The sequence below is a fragment of the Pithys albifrons genome, chromosome 13, assembly GCF_047495875.1.
Source record: "Pithys albifrons albifrons isolate INPA30051 chromosome 13, PitAlb_v1, whole genome shotgun sequence".
In the NCBI taxonomy this organism is placed as follows: Eukaryota; Metazoa; Chordata; class Aves; order Passeriformes; family Thamnophilidae; genus Pithys; species Pithys albifrons.
In genome coordinates, this window is record NC_092470.1 from 11,537,603 (window position 1) to 11,555,366 (window position 17,764).

General features: G+C 37.4%; 1 protein-coding gene across 4 annotated transcripts in view; it reads left to right on the top strand.

The window, feature by feature from the left end:
* The window catches only part of TRPM7 (transient receptor potential cation channel subfamily M member 7), a 54,301-nt gene that overhangs the window by 30,142 nt on the left and 6,395 nt on the right, over positions 1-17,764 (top strand). For 2 of the 4 annotated variants that reach the window (XM_071568988.1, XM_071568989.1), the window contains exons 13-31: positions 539-592; positions 1,197-1,337; positions 1,808-1,942; positions 2,547-2,827; positions 3,296-3,524; positions 4,719-4,874; positions 5,014-5,157; positions 5,823-5,951; positions 6,803-7,087; positions 8,171-8,345; positions 8,896-9,028; positions 9,827-10,011; positions 10,662-10,794; positions 11,273-11,988; positions 14,075-14,151; positions 15,000-15,059; positions 16,361-16,442; positions 16,836-16,906; positions 17,361-17,398. In XM_071568988.1, the coding sequence (XP_071425089.1) occupies positions 539-592; positions 1,197-1,337; positions 1,808-1,942; positions 2,547-2,827; positions 3,296-3,524; positions 4,719-4,874; positions 5,014-5,157; positions 5,823-5,951; positions 6,803-7,087; positions 8,171-8,345; positions 8,896-9,028; positions 9,827-10,011; positions 10,662-10,794; positions 11,273-11,988; positions 14,075-14,151; positions 15,000-15,059; positions 16,361-16,442; positions 16,836-16,906; positions 17,361-17,398 (3,224 nt within the window). Of the gene's footprint in view, positions 1-538; positions 593-1,196; positions 1,338-1,807; positions 1,943-2,546; positions 2,828-3,295; positions 3,525-4,718; positions 4,875-5,013; positions 5,158-5,822; positions 5,952-6,802; positions 7,088-8,170; positions 8,346-8,895; positions 9,029-9,826; positions 10,012-10,661; positions 10,795-11,272; positions 12,412-14,074; positions 14,152-14,999; positions 15,060-16,360; positions 16,443-16,835; positions 16,907-17,360; positions 17,399-17,764 lie in introns of those variants that run through there. The other 2 variants (XM_071568987.1, XM_071568990.1) reach the window with 2 other exon arrangements.

The following is a 17,764-nucleotide window of genomic DNA, read 5'->3' on the forward strand; positions in this document are numbered from 1 at the left end:
GTGGGGTTAACGACCTGTCTGAAAGTGTGACAGTTCATGCACTCAGAGGAGATTTAGAGAAGGAAGAAAAATACACTTTGGAGGAAAAGGGGAAATTTAAATTGTAAGGGAGATTTTACTACAGGTCCTGCAATACTGTAAACACGAGTCTCAGTCTGTGTGCCTGTAAATTAAAATGTTTATTTGTTAAAACTCTAATCCCTAATATTGCTGCTTGCATTCTACTTTCTGTGTTCTGGTTTTGCTGGGGTTTTATTGTTTGATTTAGGATTTTTTGCAGCTTTTTCCTTTTTGGACAAATTGTGGGTATAATATTATGTCCCAAACTAAAACTGAAGTAAAATGCAGCAAAAATGGAATAGTTTATAGCTAATACAATAGTTTGAAATATTTGCATCTGTTGCATTTCTGTTCCTTTAAAAGCTAGAGATTTTTTCATTTGAGCTGACATGCAAAAGTATTTTGCTTGTGCTGTAGTCTTGTGTTGTTGCTGCACACAAATTTCTCATTCTGAATATTTTCCTCTTTTTTTGTGAAGAAACAAGGCCCAACTAACCCAACACTCTTCCATCTTGTTCGGGATGTCAAACAGGTATGCTGTAAATGTACAAATATGTTAGACCAGCATTGTTAGCTTTATGATAATTTCTTTTATTTGACTGTCCATTTGGTCTACAGCTTATTAATTAGGTTTTATTGCAAGTAATAAGTTACCTCTACAGATGTTTTGCTGTTTACAATACTTGCTGTTGTATGCTTGGTGCCCTGCTGCCTGGAAGGTGTTAAACCTGAAGAATGCTGTCTTTTTCATATTTCTTTTGAAAATTTTCCTTCTTGGAGGGTTTGAAAGCTGATACTCTCAGCTAGGAGTAATTTTGTTAAAACAGTAGGTACAAGAAGCAGTGTCTCCCCCTGTCCTCAGGGAATGAACTTCTACCCTGCTAGGGGAGCCCGTATAGAACAGAAGCTGTAACTGGTCTTTCTTTGAACATAATAATTATTGAGCCATGGTTTGGGTATTTTGGTTTGTTGTTTTTTGTTTGTTCAGGATTGGGGAGGCTTGTTTGGTTTTTTGAGGGATTTGTATGAATTTTGTTTGTTTTTTTGTTATTTAAAGCTGTAATAGAACATATAGAAACACTCTAAGCAAGTTTAAGATTATCTTGAAAAACTAAAAATACCTTTTTCATTCCTAGGGAAATCTTCCCCCAGGATATAAAATCAACCTGATTGATGTGGGACTGGTTATTGAGTATCTGATGGGAGGAACCTATAGATGTACCTATACCAGGAAGCGCTTTAGGGCGATATACAACAGTCTCAGCGGGAACAATCGGGTATGTGGCAGTTGGGTAACAAGGACATATGTTCTCAATTAAAAAAACCCAGACCCATGTGTTCTGAAATAAAGTAGGATCTTTGTCCTTCTTGTCAAGGGACTGGTTCTTTTCAGGGCCTAGGAGGGCAGCTGAGAGCAGATTTTGGATTGAGGGCAAACAAAAGGTTTTGTTCTCCTGCTCCTTATTCTGGGACATTCTAATTCCTTCCCTGGGATTCCCTCATTTTCTACTCATAAGGGAAGTATGGACACTAAAGATGCAGGTGATACAGGGCTTGGTGCAGGTGTCTTAGTTCTTGTGTAAGCTACGCTAAACAACAAGTGTAACTGCCTACTTGGTGACTTCTTAAAAATAATGACAGAAAAGAAGAAACCATGTTAAATACCCAGTGAAAGTTCTGGTTGTGCTGTCATATAAGTTCATCAATGTTTCGGTAACCAAACACCTTCTCCTTTTCCCTGTTCCAGAGATCTAGTCGAAATCCTTCAAATGCTACTCCTCAGATGTGTAAAAGCCATGAGTCCTTTGGTAACAGGGCAGACAAGAAGGACAAAATGCGCCATAACCATTTCATCAAGACAGCGCAGCCATACAAACCAAAGGTAGGGTGTAAGGGGAGCAGGGGGGTGATTTCCACCAGCTGAGAGTGGAGAGCCTGATTGAAATCCCAGTGCCACTGACATGTGAGTAGCAGCAATGGCACTGACTTTGATAAAGCTGGAATATCAGCCTTGCTTTTGTAGTTTGTAAACTGTAGCTGTTGGGCAGGGTTCTGTAAGGAGTGGGGTTTTTTGGGTATAGTTCTGGGTAAGCTTTGATGTGTTAAGGACTGAAAAGCTTTTCTTTGACACAGTTCTAGCAATGAAGGAGGGGGACACTCACTATGTAGATGGAGCAAGATTTGGCCATGTATTACTGCTATAAGCAGTTTCCATGAGTATCCTCATTTGTATGTAGGTATATTAGTTACTGCTTTTCTTTTCATCTATAATTCAAGGTAACTTAGCAGCCTCACAGTTATTAAAATAAATTGGGCTTAACTGAAGTTTTCAAACAGAAGTTCCAGGTGCTTTTCAAGTATTCAGAAATTCTTTTTTCTTTTTATAATTATACATAATTTGGTGTTGGATCACTCCTCATTTTATTTCAAGTTACATCATGACCAAGTAAGAGACAAAAATGTAACTTTGTGGTTTTATTTTAAAGATTGACACTGGTGCAGAAGAGGGAAAAAAGAAAAGAACCAAAGATGAAATAGTAGACATAGATGATCCTGAAACAAGACGTTTTGCTTACCCTCTCAACGAGCTGCTGCTGTGGGCAGTGCTGATGAAGAGGCAGAAGATGGCCCTGTTCTTCTGGCAGCACGGCGAGGAGTCCATGGCAAAGGCCTTGGTTGCCTGCAAAGTGTATCGTTCAATGGCATATGAAGCTAAACAAAGTGACCTTGTTGATGATACTTCAGAAGAACTGAAACAGTATTCCAAGTAAATTACATTCATATTGTTCAAAGCATTTTCTTGACATGTGCAATAAAAGTAGTGGACTATGTATGAACAAAACAAGCTGCTTTATTAGCAGGCTTGTAGACAATGCCTTTTTGCAAAAAGGATTAATTTGCACTCTAGTAGAAGCTTTATATTAGATATTGCTCCGTCTTGAAAGCTGTTACAAATCTTGATTTATAGTTGAATTAAAAGGACACTGAATGTGCCATTTACTTCTGTGTAATTTCTGTGCATGCTGTAATAGCTGTTTGTAGCATACATACGTTTTTAATAGGAATCACAGACTAATGTGTTATAGTTACAAACTACAGTGTTCCTGTTCAGAAGGGACAAATAATAATCCCTTCAAGTTATGCTGTTGGGAATTTGTACAAGTAAATTCATGCTAAACTCAAGGTCATTCTTATGGGTACTATATTTGGTTTTGTTGGTTTTTCTCCATTCCAGTGAGTTTGGTCAACTGGCAGTTGAGCTGTTAGAACAGTCCTTCCGACAAGATGAGACCATGGCCATGAAATTATTAACGTACGAGCTTAAAAACTGGAGCAACTCCACTTGCCTGAAGCTGGCAGTGTCCTCGAGGCTCCGTCCCTTTGTAGCACACACTTGCACACAGATGTTGTTATCGGATATGTGGATGGGAAGGCTGAACATGAGGAAGAATTCCTGGTACAAAGTAAGCATTGTCACAGTCTCTTGGTATAAAAGGGTCAATGGAGTTCATGTTTAAAGGGAAGAAAAGTGTGTGTTTAAATGCTGTTAGTATAAAGCTTTCTCAACTATAGCTTGTATTAATAAATCCTGTAAACCAGCCTCCTATAACATAATCAAAACTGGAAGTATTTGTTGTAAACTCTTCTTTTGACACTCTATTATCTTTTCAAATAAGGTACAGAAATAGAGAAGGCAAAAACCAGGCAAGTAGCCTTTAATTGGAGGCTTAAAGAGATCATGTGAATACTAATCCACTACTAAAATCATAGTAGTAACAAACCTTAACAGACAGAAAACCTGCTGCGAGACTGTAGTTTTGTGCATTTTGGCTTTTTACAGGGAGCACATAAAACTTGAAGTGAAAAAAGCTTTGTGAATTTCCTATTTTGGAGGAACAGAGCAAAACCAGGGCACAGAATAAAACAAGGGTAGGCAAATCAGGGACAGGTTTTCCAACGGTGCCCTTTGTGATACAGATCAATTGAACCAAAATGGGAGTTGCATATTTCTTCAAGATGGTGTGCCACAACATAATTGTTGCTAGAAATATAATCAAGTAAAACTTTCCTACAAAATATCTACAAGCATCATTTAATGTGTGACCTACTAAAATCTTCTTTGATAACTCATTAACCATTTCTTGCTTGCTTTGTAACAGGCTAATGACAGTAAATAGCTTTCACTTACTCTCTTCATCTATACTTTAGCTCATTTTACTGCCATAAAGTGGAAACCCCCCCCCCAAACTGAACACACATCACTCCCTTCCCGCCCCTGCAAACCACAACCTTGTATATGCATTTAAAATATACCTTAACAGTACACATCTCCAGAGTTTCTGGGAGTGGATTAAGGAACAGTGTGAACAGAACATCTTCAGTCTTGGAGTACATTCTTTCTAGTAGCCTTTAGTTTTGGAATTTGGTGGTTTTCCACATTTCCTGTATCTTCAAGTCAAGAGACACTCTGTATGTGTGATCTTAGGCTCTTAAGTGTAGGTACAAGTAATAACAACTATTTATTTTCTACATTTGCCCCCCCAGTAACATGCAAGTGAAATTTAAATAATGTATTTTCAGAGGATATTCTGTGTTGGTGTGTTCTGATACTTTAATGAAGCTGTGAACTATTTGCACTTAGTCTGTGTCTTTTCCAGGTGATACTGAGTATTTTACTCCCTCCTGCTATTCTGCTGTTGGAGTACAAGACCAAGGCTGAAATGTCACACATTCCTCAGTCTCAAGATGCACATCAAATGGCAATGGAAGACAGTGAAAACAACTTCCAGACTGTAGCGGATGAAATACCTATGGTAATGTGGGGCAGGGGGAGATATTAAAAACAATATTCCTAACTTAAATAGTTAACTTTTTAAAGTCAAAGCAAGAGTTAAAATGAGTGTCACAAAGCACGTGTTTCTGTGTGTGAAGTTAACAGGCCTTTCGTTTTAGGAGGTTTTTAAAGAAGTAAAGATCTTGGAGACTTCTTTAGAAAAACATGATATGGAGACTCCAGCAAAGCCTAAAAGACTCCCAATCACACAGAAGTTTTATGCATTTTATCATGCTCCAATTGTGAAGTTTTGGTTTAATACGGTGAGTTTGTCTCTGTGTAGTGCATATTTCATTTGAAAATGTAACACGGAGTTTTTGGTTCTTTTCCCAACATGTAGCTCTGCCTGAATGAAAGGTTAAGCACTTTCCAAAAAAAATCCCCAAAACCAAAAACCAAACAAAAACCCCCTTACCTTGCTGAGCTGGAAAAGAGAAGATCTTGATTTTGAACAACTCTATATGCACAGACATCATTTGGGGTTTTTTAAGTTCATGATGTTGGTTTTAGAAATACTTTTTTTTATCAGCTAAGTGAGTAATTAGCATGAATGTTTTTATTCTGGTCTGAGTAATTAATGTCATCAGTGCTAGCAGGTGTTCTATACCTATTTATTAGGCTGAAGTGTTCATGCACAGCTTCGTTTCTGAATTACTGTAATAGAAATGCTAGAATTTATACTAACAGAAAACAACTGAAATAAGAGCAAAGCTTTGCTAACAATAATCAGCTTGTTATAGCTATTTTTCCTTTTCTAAGATGAGAATGCTTCTATCCCCTTATAAATAATAACTTTTCTGCTTAAATGGGCAAATACAGTCCTGTAATCCTATTTGAAGCTTTTATCATATACCACATCAAAAGACCCCATGCACATCTCTAAAGAACCCTTCACTAATTATATGTATATTATTTATTTGGATTTTAGTTGGCATATTTAGGATTCCTCATGCTCTACACATTTGTGGTTCTTGTGAAAATGGAGGAATTGCCATCCGTTCAGGAGTGGATTGTTATTGCTTACATTTTCACATCAGCAATTGAGAAAATTCGTGAGGTATGTCTGGAACAATCTGGGATTTGAGCTTTTGTGGTCAGTTAAAACAGTGTGCTTTAACCTGATTCAGTCAACAAAGGAATCTGAAAAATTTCAAGCATCAGGGTACATGATGTGATACCTTTATCTTAAACTTTGGTATAGGCTGCAGGATGGAGAACTATAAAACGAGGTGGGGTTTTCTTTCTAAGTATTAAGGAACTGGCAATGACATCTTAGATATTTTTTGTTAAAACACGCCACTCCCCACCCTCCTCAGCTGATTGACACTTTTGTGGTTCTGTAACTCCCTATCTACAAGTTGTAATGCACTAAACAACCTTACTGTTCTGGGGAGTGAAATGTGTATTTATTTATTAGTGTCAGACTCCACCACGGTGCTGTGACCAAGATAGCCAAACAAAACAAGCTTTATAGAGACAGGATAGCTCTCATAACTGCAAGGTTCCTGATCAGCAAGAGACTTTGGGAAAGTTCTAAAAGCCATTTTAAGTGGGAGAGAGAAAGTTGGTTCTTTAATCTAGTACCTCAGGCCCAACTGAAGGGGCAGATAGTGAGGCTGATTTTTGTAACAGTAACCTCCTCAAAAGAAATAAAAACTCCACCAAAACCTGTTAAAGCCAAAATTCCTTCATAAATTGTTTAGACAGAGCAAAATATGTATCCTCCTTTCCTTGTTAAGCTGACATAGTTAAACATTGGTTTTGATTCCTCAGTGTACGAGTTATCCATTTAAATAGATACTTTATTTTTGCAACTATAAAAATGTTAGTGATTCATATGTTTCACTGTTGGACCCCGTGCAAGAAATATGAACAGTCCTGACCTTTATTATTTTATTTTTTTTACAGATTTTTATGTCAGAGGCTGGGAAGATTAATCAAAAGATCAAAGTGTGGTTCAGTGATTACTTCAATATCAGTGATACTGTTGCTATTGTCACTTTCTTCATTGGATTTGCATTAAGATTTGGAGCAAAGGGGAATTTTGGAGAAAATACTTACAGAGAAAATTATGTCTTTGTTGCTGGAAGAATAACATACTGTCTCAATATCATTTTTTGGTATGTGCGATTGCTGGATTTTCTAGCTGTGAATCAACAGGCTGGACCTTATGTCATGATGATTGGCAAAATGGTGAGTACTGCTTTTGTTACTGATATATTTTCACCAACTGAAGTATATTTTACTTGCTGCATCCATTTACAATTGCTCTCACTTTTACTGAGCAAAAGGTTGCTCCCTCCTGTGTGAGGTGTTAACTTGGTGTGGGGAATGGGCTCACTGGAGGATAACTTGAAGTGTTGGAAAAGGAGCACTGATTAGAAGGCTTCCTTTTTTGTGGAGCTTTCTCTGTCACGTATTTGTTAAAAACTGGCAAATCCTTCTCTGTTCTGTTTTGTTTTTACATGTCAGAGACTTAAATGAATACGATGGAGCCTTTTCCTTGATTCATCTGCTTCCCCCTTTGGGTCTGAGATTTATTTCCAACATTTGTGCTCCATAGGGCAAGACTTTAACTTTTGTGTCCTGAAGCATCTTCATGATTTTGTGCTGTGGAAAACTGGGAATAAATTGTGGACCTGTCCTTGTCTTCTCACACACAAAAAAATTTAAATTGTATAAATTTTAAAATAAAAATCTTAGCTCTATGGTCAATAGCTATTATAAATGTTAAAAAAGATGTTAAGGCTTGAGAGCTGTATATACAAAGTTGCAAAGGGTGTTTGTGTTTCTTCCCTCTATGAAATGGTTCCTAAAAGGTTGAACCTTGTCATTCCTTAAAAATGAGGGCATTGAGTCCCTCACGTCTCACTTTGATGAGGCAAAGGCATAGGTTCTGTGTTCTGGCCTTTGAAAAACCACTTCTGGGGTTTGTGCAGCTGTTGAGTGTCTTTAGGAAGAAATGTTTCCCTTTGTCAGCTGCTGCTCATGCACATAATAGGTATTTGAGTTGTGAAGGAAAAACAGTAGCCTTTGGCCAGCGATACTAAATAAGCTATAAGAAAGGACAGGGAAAAAAACCCAACAGTTTTGTGGTTTTTAAAAAGGATTTATTATTAAACACAATTTTCTGGCTTAAATATTAGCATCCTGGACTTTTTTCCACATATGTAGTTGTTAGAATTCATCAGGTTTACACTGTTGCTGTGGAAGTGTTTCAAGTTGTGAAACCATAGTCATGACCTCATCTATTAACTGACCTTTTTGTGTTTATAGGTGGCCAACATGTTTTACATTGTGGTGATTATGGCCCTTGTACTACTTAGCTTTGGTGTTCCCAGGAAGGCAATATTGTATCCTGATGAGGCACCCTCTTGGACTCTTGCTAGAGATATTGTGTTCCATCCATACTGGATGATTTTTGGAGAAGTCTATGCCTATGAGATCGATGGTAAGACACTGCAATTCTGAAGCAAGTAAAGAGAAAACTCACTCTGATAAGATCTTCTCAAGCTCTTACAAAATTCCTATTTTATGGAGAGAAATGCCCAGCATTGTTGACACTGATTCCATTCATTGGATTCTCTCCTCACTGTGGATTGAGGTGTATAACTTTTTGCCCTGACTTCTTCATTATGGTTTCTAAAGCCTGAACAGCTTAGAATGAAAACTCTGCATAATCACAGTTTCTCACAAGGCTATTCCTACAAAATTTTTGAATCTTCCCCCAGGCCTGTCTTGCCAAAATTTTGGCTGTGGTGGTGTATTATGCTTTTTAAAAAAAATTAAATAATATGATATGCCATAATATTAACCAGAACCTTTGTCTCTGGAATTTTTCTACCATCTTCCTAAATGCATGGAGACATTTTGAATTGCAGAACCAGTGCATGAACGATGGTTGTTGCAACCTTTGTGACCTCTTTTTTCCTGTATCTCTACCTGCTGGGAGTTGTAAAAAGTGTACATTTCTTCTCTGTATCTTTTTTCCCCCAACACAGTATGTGCAAATAATTCTGATGAAAAAGTTGCTCATCTCTGTGGCCCAGGAACATGGTTGACTCCGTTTCTTCAAGCTGTCTACCTCTTTGTACAGTACATAATCATGGTTAATCTCCTTATTGCATTTTTCAAGTAAGTCTATGGATAATTGTTAAATTTTGCAAATGATTTGGTAAGTTTCTATTTCATTGCAATAAGGTGACAAGAAGTGATGCCAGTTCAAAGAATCCTGTTTGCTGGAAGTGTTTTCAGGTTCTGAGTGTGCTCTTTGTCTCGTTCTCACTGCAAGCCCATGGCTAAGTTAGGGGAGTGTGTGATGTGACACATTTATGAGATGGGAATCGGAAGTTTAGAAAATTTGAAAGCATTTTGTAACTTCTCATTGTCAGAAAACAAACAAAATTGTTTCTTTTTCTGTATATTGATTGTTCCTAAATTCATTTAACATTCTCTAGTTGGTTGAGTTCAATACTAGTAAATTGTCATTTATAGTTCTCTGTGATTGTTTGGTTTATGGGCATGAGCAACTCCTGAACACTGCAGAATGGAAGACTGCAGAATTAACATAGTGTCTGATATAAAATCTGGGTTTATTTAGAAATAATTTCTTTTGTTTGGCTGAGTTGAAATTTGATCTCAATGTGATTTATTTATGAGTACAGGCAGTGAGGTGTTACAAGATGGGAGGATTTTTTAACCCCCTCCTTGCTTTGGATCATGTTTTCTTGAATGTTTTTGAACTTCCTTGAAAATGGTTTTGCAGCAAACCCCAAGTTCATGCTTTTGTCTCTTACTTAAATGACTTCAGAAATCAAGATTGTTATCAAAGTGTTAACAAAATACCCCGCAATCACCAAAGACACACCAAGACCTCTCCCTAACCCCTGGAAATCCACCTTGATGTGTTAATACTGTTCTGTTCTCTTTCAGCAATGTGTATTTACAAGTCAAGGCCATTTCCAACATTGTGTGGAAGTATCAGCGCTATCATTTCATTATGGCCTACCATGAGAAGCCTGTGCTGCCCCCGCCGCTGATCATTCTCAGCCACATGGCTTCCCTGTTCTGCTGTATTTGTAAGAGGAGAAAGACAGACAAGGCTTCAGATGGGCCAAGTATGAACAGTTATTATCCAAGAAATTGCAGTACCTTTCTTCATATGGTTAAAGCAAACTGTCAGCAAAGTGCTGTGCTCTCAGTTATAATGTGTATTTTGAAGAAAGTCGAAGTGGATCTTAATTTCCCATGTTTTTAATATTAAGACTCCAGTTCTGTTCAGTGACAGTGCTTTACAAAGGGTATAATGTGCAGCCCTTAAAAATCTCCAGTCAAACTAATTCATGACAAAACAGAAAGATTTGATCTCCTGTTGATGGAGATTTTTCTTTTTTAAAACTTCTTTGAAACTTAAAAAAAAAAAAGGTGAGGAGTCCACAATGAATGAAATGCAGCTAAGGAATCTGGTTTCTGCCTCACAGAAAAAGGACTGAAGGACAGGAGCAAAAGGAATAATAATTTTGTGCACAGATCCTCTCAGAGTTACTATTTTGATTTTATTTTATTGTAAGTCTTTGACCTTGAGCTTGTTTCTGTCAATAAGAGAGCAAGGGTCTTTGGTGGCACTGTGGTAGGGCTTTTTGTTTGGTTTTATTTTTATTTTGGCTTTTTATTTTTAACACCCTTTGTAAAGTTGTGGCTATCAATTTTCAGCACCTGTACCACTTCACTATGTATGTATCATCTTAACTGTTGAATCTCTCTTTAGAACTCTTCCTGACAGAAGAAGATCAGAAGAAACTTCATGATTTTGAAGAGCTGTGTGTTGAGATGTATTTCAATGAAAAGGATGATAAATTTCATTCTGGAAGTGAGGAGAGGATTCGAGTCACGTTTGAACGGTAGAATATTTACAAGTAAAATTTCAGAATAGAGAATGAAAACCTTTGCACATTTTTCAAATGTATTTTAAGGCCTGGAAAATGCAGCTCTAGAACATAAGGGTTTACACAAGCTTTGGATTGTATCTTTTCTTTCCTATGAAGAGACTATTAATGTGATTGCTGCTTCTTGATCTGCAGCAGCACTCAGGAAGCTGAGGCAATTGTATTATTTAGTGTCTCATGATGTTTTAACAAAGTAATGGGTTCGAAAAATGGCTTTAGGCCCTCTACTGATATATATTTTAATTTTATGATTCAGAAGTATGTACCAATGTTATATTACAAAACAATCCAGTACTATTCTGCATACTCTTCTTGTAATCTCAGAGGTTTTTTTTCCTCTGATTAAATGGGTAGAAAGGGTTACAAAAATGTTTGTTTTGCATATTGAGAAAAAATCCCTTTCATAGCTACTTCGTAATTTGATTTTCCTTAGGGTGGAACAAATGTGCATTCAGATAAAGGAAGTTGGTGATCGTGTCAACTACATAAAACGGTCACTACAGTCTCTGGATTCACAGATTGGCCACCTCCAGGACCTGTCTGCTCTAACTGTGGATACTCTGAAAACACTGACTGCGCAGAAGGCCTCGGAAGCCAGCAAGGTCCATAATGAAATCACTCGGGAACTGAGCATTTCCAAACACTTGGCACAAAACCTCATTGAGGATGGGTCTCTCAGATCATCTGTGTGGAAGAAGCACAGCATTGGAAATGTCTTTGGTTCTTTTCCGCAAGGAGGCCTTGAGAGTAACAACGCTTTACTCTGTAACATTTCTCTCCGTGATGATAAAGAAGCGCAACTTAAGACAATTGGTCAGGAGTTGGCTCCAGTTCCTCAAAGAGAAGAAAAAAACTTCCAAGAGGCAGGTTCCTCAGGCAGTGCCTTATTTTCAAACACTGTTTCCCCTCCAGAACTTCGCCAGCGAATACAGGCTGCAGAGATCTCCAAGTCCACTAGTAAAAGTAAAAAGTTAGGCAACTCGTCCAACAGCATGCCACATGTTACATCCCCAACAACAAAGTTCTTTGTTAGCACTCCATCTCGACCCAGTTGCAAAAGTCAGCTGGATTCTTCAACAAAGCATGAAGAGACTGTTTTCTCTAAGGCTACAGAAGGAGATAATAATGTAGAATTTGGTGCATTTGTGGGTAAGTATAACAAAGTAGATTCTGAGTGTCCTGAAGTCATTATTAGCTGCTCTTATCCTTTTGCTTCTGGCTCTGCTTGCCTTGCTTTCACCCAACCTTGTGTTGAAAATGGAGGATACGTTAATTGTGGTTTTATTCATGATGAGAGTGACACTAATGATAACTACAGCTGCAGAGTTGACAGATGTGATCACCAGTCCTCTGTCAAGTTATTGAAGAACAAGCCCCAAACGAAGTTCTCTTTGTCAACTGGCGACTTGATGTCAACAGTCAACTGTGGCGACTCACATGGAAAATTGAATATTAAAGATGAACTTTCCAAAAGTCAGCATGTCCATGCAATGGAACTACAAACCCGAGATTTATGTTCTAACATCCTTATGGGACTACTTCATAAACTGTGGACCAAATCTAAGCCACAAGGTTTGACTTATCAAGAATTGTATAGTATTTTGGGTGTATTCCGGTTGCAGGTGACTTTATTCTACCATTTTGCTCTGCTTTTTTTGCTTTTAACATCTCTAATTTCCCTATGTTGCTTGAACGTTGTTTTTAACTTGAACTATAATTTCTCCATAATTCTGTCACATAGACAATATTTTTCTGAAAAGCATTATCCAGTTGCTGGGTATAGCAGTTTTGTGCAATTGACATCTCTACAACTTGGTATGGGCATTGTAGACAAACTTTTTGTGGCTCATTATAAAGCTCCTACCTTCTCATTGCATAAATCAAAAATATTGTCTATATCTTGACATAATTACAGAACACTCTTAGGCTGATGGAGTCCTGGACAAATATCTCTGGTATCTGTGTCAAGCTGAGGGTTCCTCTATACTGTATTTCTAAACACTGTTATAACTGGGATCTTCCACTGTTGCCTGGGCTAACGTTTGTTTGGGTAGTAATTTTGGAAGCCTCCAAAGTCCTTTAATTCAATACAACATTTTGCCTCCCCTCAAGTTCTGTGTAACAGTAAAAAGTGGATGGTTTTGGTTAGTAATGTACATATTTGAACAGTAAAACAGTGGCAGATTCATTGCAAAACAAAGGTGTGGGTTTACTAACTGATTTCTGTAAAGTAAATAATGCTTTAAGTACACTTAGTGTATGGCAGAAGATGGTAATCTGGAGTTGTCAGGTTGCCTGCAGAGGTACGGTCTTGCCCTAGATGTTTGGGGATGTCTCAGTGTTTTCCAAAGGTTTGCTGAGGATGTAGAAATTGAAATCTCTAGATGAGTTTATTGTACTGCTGTGACACTTGGATGTCAAAGAAGTTCCCTGCACGCACGAGTGTTTTTGGATTGGCATGTGCACAGGAAGAGTATCTATAATTTGCACACTCATTAGCTATTTGTTTACAATTGCTTCATGTTTGAAAAAAAGATTTTTGTTTTTGAAATTTAGAAAGCAAGACTAAACAGAAATAATGGACAGTGATTTTATAACTCTTACCTAATCTTTAAATGTACTTCACCACTAATAACTTTGAATACTAACTGTACTTATTTACTGAAGCCAGATTTTTTGTGTATGGTCCTCTGACATCTGTAGCATTTAGAACATACTCTTCATTCCTGCTGTCCATGATTTTATGAAATTTGTGGTGCCATGCAGGTTTCAGTTGTGAAGCCAAGCAGATTTTCAGTCATTATAAAACCACATGCTTGGGAAAATTCTGAAAAGTATTTCTTGCAGCTGGGAGGATGAAAGGTATGTTGTAAAAGCTACCTTCAAAACTATTTATTTTTCCTTCATTTGTCATACATACATGGCAGTACAGATTCAGATCATGTTCCTTTTCTGTGAGGAGCATGCACTTGAGTAAAATTTTGAAATATTATCTTTACTTTTTGAATTGTGGTAATCCACACCTCAGTGCAGGAAAAGCAATAGTTTCATATCAATACATCATTACACTGACCTTTACTTTAGTCTGTTTGTGATGTCTTTTCTAGTGCAAACAGCCACACAGACCTTGGGTGGTTTGTCACCCTTTGCTGTGGTGATGCAAACTGTTGGCATGGTCAGAACACTGGAGGTTGCTTTGATTTTGAATTCTCTTTTTGAATTCACTGTGTCAAAGGTCACAGAGACAGCATGGACTTGCAGCGGTTCAGAGAGGCAGCGAGCAGAATCAAAGACAGGAGTGCTGACATCGAGGTAAGCGGAAAGACTTGGTCAAACACGGTAATGGGGGTCGTTTCCTTTTAAACTCCAATGTCACAATGTGTTTTGATGAAGTCTAAGAGCAAATATAGTCAAAGAACTTACATGTTTCTTGCAGACTGCACTTTGCTTCTGGTTTATGATTTACAAAAATTCTGGAGAAAATTCATGCAGCCTTAACTGCCATCAAATACTGTTGCTTCATGATAGGATACTAATGAAATAATAAAGAGCACCTGAGGTTATATAAGCTGAGATGATCACAGCTGTGAATTAAGTTCAAATTAAGTATCCTATAATTAATGTTCAGTGAAATGTTTGACACTCATAAATGTCAAGGTCAGCTGTTATGAAGGCTAAAGTGATTTACATTATAATTTATAGGACAAGATGACAGTGTATGTAATTTTAAAAAGTGACAGAAATTGTTCATTATGCCTCCAAGAAGAAAAGGCTTTTCTAAAAAACTTGTCACAAACTAAAATGCATAATTTCTGTTTTTTAAAGAAAAATAAAAATAACTATATGAAAAGCGATTAATCATAAAAAACCTGTCCTTCAAGTGTTGTAGTGTGTGTGTATATATATGTATCTAGGAAAGCTGGTTTTCTCCATATAGTTGTTAAGTTAGTAAATACAATTACCATTTGCAGTTACCCTGCATTCAGGGGAGAATATGCCTTGAGAGCTGCATTATGACCATTTGCAATGTTTCTGTTTTGCAGAGTTGCTTCTTCTGAATCTTCTGACAAGTATAATATGTGACCAAAGAGCTTTCTATGGGTTTTTTGGCACAGTTTTTTTGTTGGTAATGTTTACAATTTGCTTTGGTTTTTTGGTAGGAGCAACAGGAGGACTTCAAAAAAGCTATATTGGAGGGCATAGAGACAACCAGACTTCAAGTAAGTAAAGAATGTTTCCATTTAGTAGAGACATTATTTTCAACAGATACGGAATGTATTCTTTACAGTAAAGACATGCAACTGTGTTTTCTTATCTCATTATCTGTAAGCTGAATGTCCCAGTGATAGAGGTCTAAATAGTTTTAGTGTTTGGTACTGTTGGGATAAAAAGTCTGGTAGCATTTTGAGACAATACTGCTGTTCTTAGATACTTAGTAATAGAGCTGTCCCATCTTATCCTGGGACTGGTTTGATTCTTACTTTTCATGTAGGCACTACAGTCATTGATTGTAAGATGCTGAAGATGTGCCGAACACTGAAACACGTATAGACCTAAAAACGGGTCTGCAGAAGACACTTTCAGCAGGTGCATTCTCTGTGTTGCCTTCCAGTGGAGTGTTTGCTTAGGGATGTAGAGTAGTCTTTACACACACACACAGACACACAAATGTGTGTGTAGATACACACATACATACACAGAGGTTTGTATGTATGTGTTTAGGTGTGTGGAGTATTCTTTAAGATGGAAGGGTGAAAAAGGGTGGCAGCAGTTTCCTAACTGTTATAAATCTTGTAATCAAAAGCAGGGTATGTTGATGTTTTGCATTTTATTCAGGTAACCATTGGAATTAATATGCTGGTAGTGAGGAATGTCCCAGCTCTTCACCACTGTACACACAATCCTAGTTTGTGATGAACCCACCCTTCTTCTTTTTTGCAAAAGAAAGATTTTGTTGGCAAAATTTTACCACATCAGTATATATTCAAAAAATATCTAATTACTATTAAGGAATATGTCCATGAGGAAGTTCCATTCACAACCTGTATGTTTTTATGTGGCAAAAGTTTTCTACATTTTGTTCTTATTTTAAGTGGGTGCAAACTGAACTTTAGTTTCTACCAGAGCCATGTTCTTAAAGGAGAATTGGTAGCCAACAAAGGCACATGACAGAATAACTTAATTTGGTGCTTGTAGAGTTCCAGGGTAAAGTACGTTTCTGTAGTCGTATTGTAAAGAACTCTTTGGGTGTGGGTCAGGAGTCTCAATGTGTGCCTGAAAATGTTAGAGCTGATGGTTACAGTGAAGAGCATTTTAACTGAATTATTTGCTCAACTTGCATATTTTTGTCCAGCAAGGTATTTGAGGTACATCCAGAATTTTTTAAAAAAGAAAGAATCCTAGATAGTCCTAAAAAACAAAACTGGGCAGATTGTCTGCAAGAGAGGTAGTTGAAAGCAACAATGATACTGGTGACTAATGGAAAATGTAATTTTTTTTTCTTTTTTAATTTTTTTCGTAGGGTCTTCAAACTGACTCTGGTCTAAGACAGTCCAGTTCTTGCGGTGGCTTTGCTGACCCTCTGGCGGGGCACCCAGAGCAATGTAAGTGTCATCTGTTCGGGTGATCTAATTTTGTCCCTAAACTGTGCTGCTAATGGATATTCTAAGAAGATACAAAGGAAACATAAGTTAAAGCATCTATAAATATTCTCATGGTTGGTGCTACTTGAATCTGCTCCTCCAGCTTTTTGTGGTTCTTCTAGTCATGGCAGCTCAGTTCTTTCGCCTTGTATTTGCCACCGACAGCAGGGGTCATAAAAAGTTAAGTGATCTGGTTAGGACTGTGCTGGAAACCTTTTTTAAAGATCAGATAGTTGTGGATCAGGTTTGTTTGTGATAGCCATGTTAAGCTGTCTAGTTGCTCACTCTGTTAGGAAACAGGTAACAACGACAGTTGCTGTTCTTGGTCCAGTTACAAATCTCCTTCATTTGTAGTTTACAGCAAGAGCAGAAGAGCATCAAGCGAAGATACTCAGCAAGTGGACTCCAAAGCAGCCTTACTGACGGTTTGTATCGAGTTTTTATGACATTATTGAGCACACCTACAAACTGAACAAATAAAGGAAAAGAAACAATATAAACAATAATACTGATTTGTGGACTCACTTGTGCTAAGGAGGCAACAGGAGACCTGTTTTGACTAAGTTGTGTACGTTCTAACTATGAAAATCGACATTGTTTCCTGTTTATAGAAAAAACCCACAACTTCTAAAAAATTTATATAAACCATGAAACAGTAATGAATATATAGCCTTATCTATTTTAATTGTAGTCACCGTTTCTCTGTTGTGTTTGAGTCTTTCCATTCAGCTGCAGTTTAGTACAACCTGGTGAAGTATTTCTGATAGACAGGCTGTACTGCAAGATCTTAGAACACATCATCACCCACCTCCAGTTAAATATACTGTTTTCCTTACAAAAGTGAAGCCCTTGTTGTTTTTCCTCTCCTTTGTTTTAAAGGATTGGCTACAAGGTAGACCTTCAACTAGCAATCAAATGTAAGTAAGCTTTCTACTAATAGAACAATTTAATCACACTCTATTTTGGTTTGTTTTTCTTTTTGTTTGTCTTTGGCTGTAGTGGTATTTAGCTGCATTTAATGAAAAAACCCAAATAAGGTTTAAATTTTTTTTTCTATTAAATAAGCAAATGTGTTCACTGGATTCATGGAATCATCACAGAATGATTTGGGTTGGAAGGACCTTAAATATCATGTAGTTCCAACCTGTCTGCAGTGGGCGGGGACACCTTTCACTAGACTGTGTTGCTCAAAGCCCCATCCAGCCTGGTCTTGAACACTCCAGCTTCTCTAGGCTACCGGTGCCATTGTCTCACCTTGCTCACAGTAAAGAATTTCTTCCTAA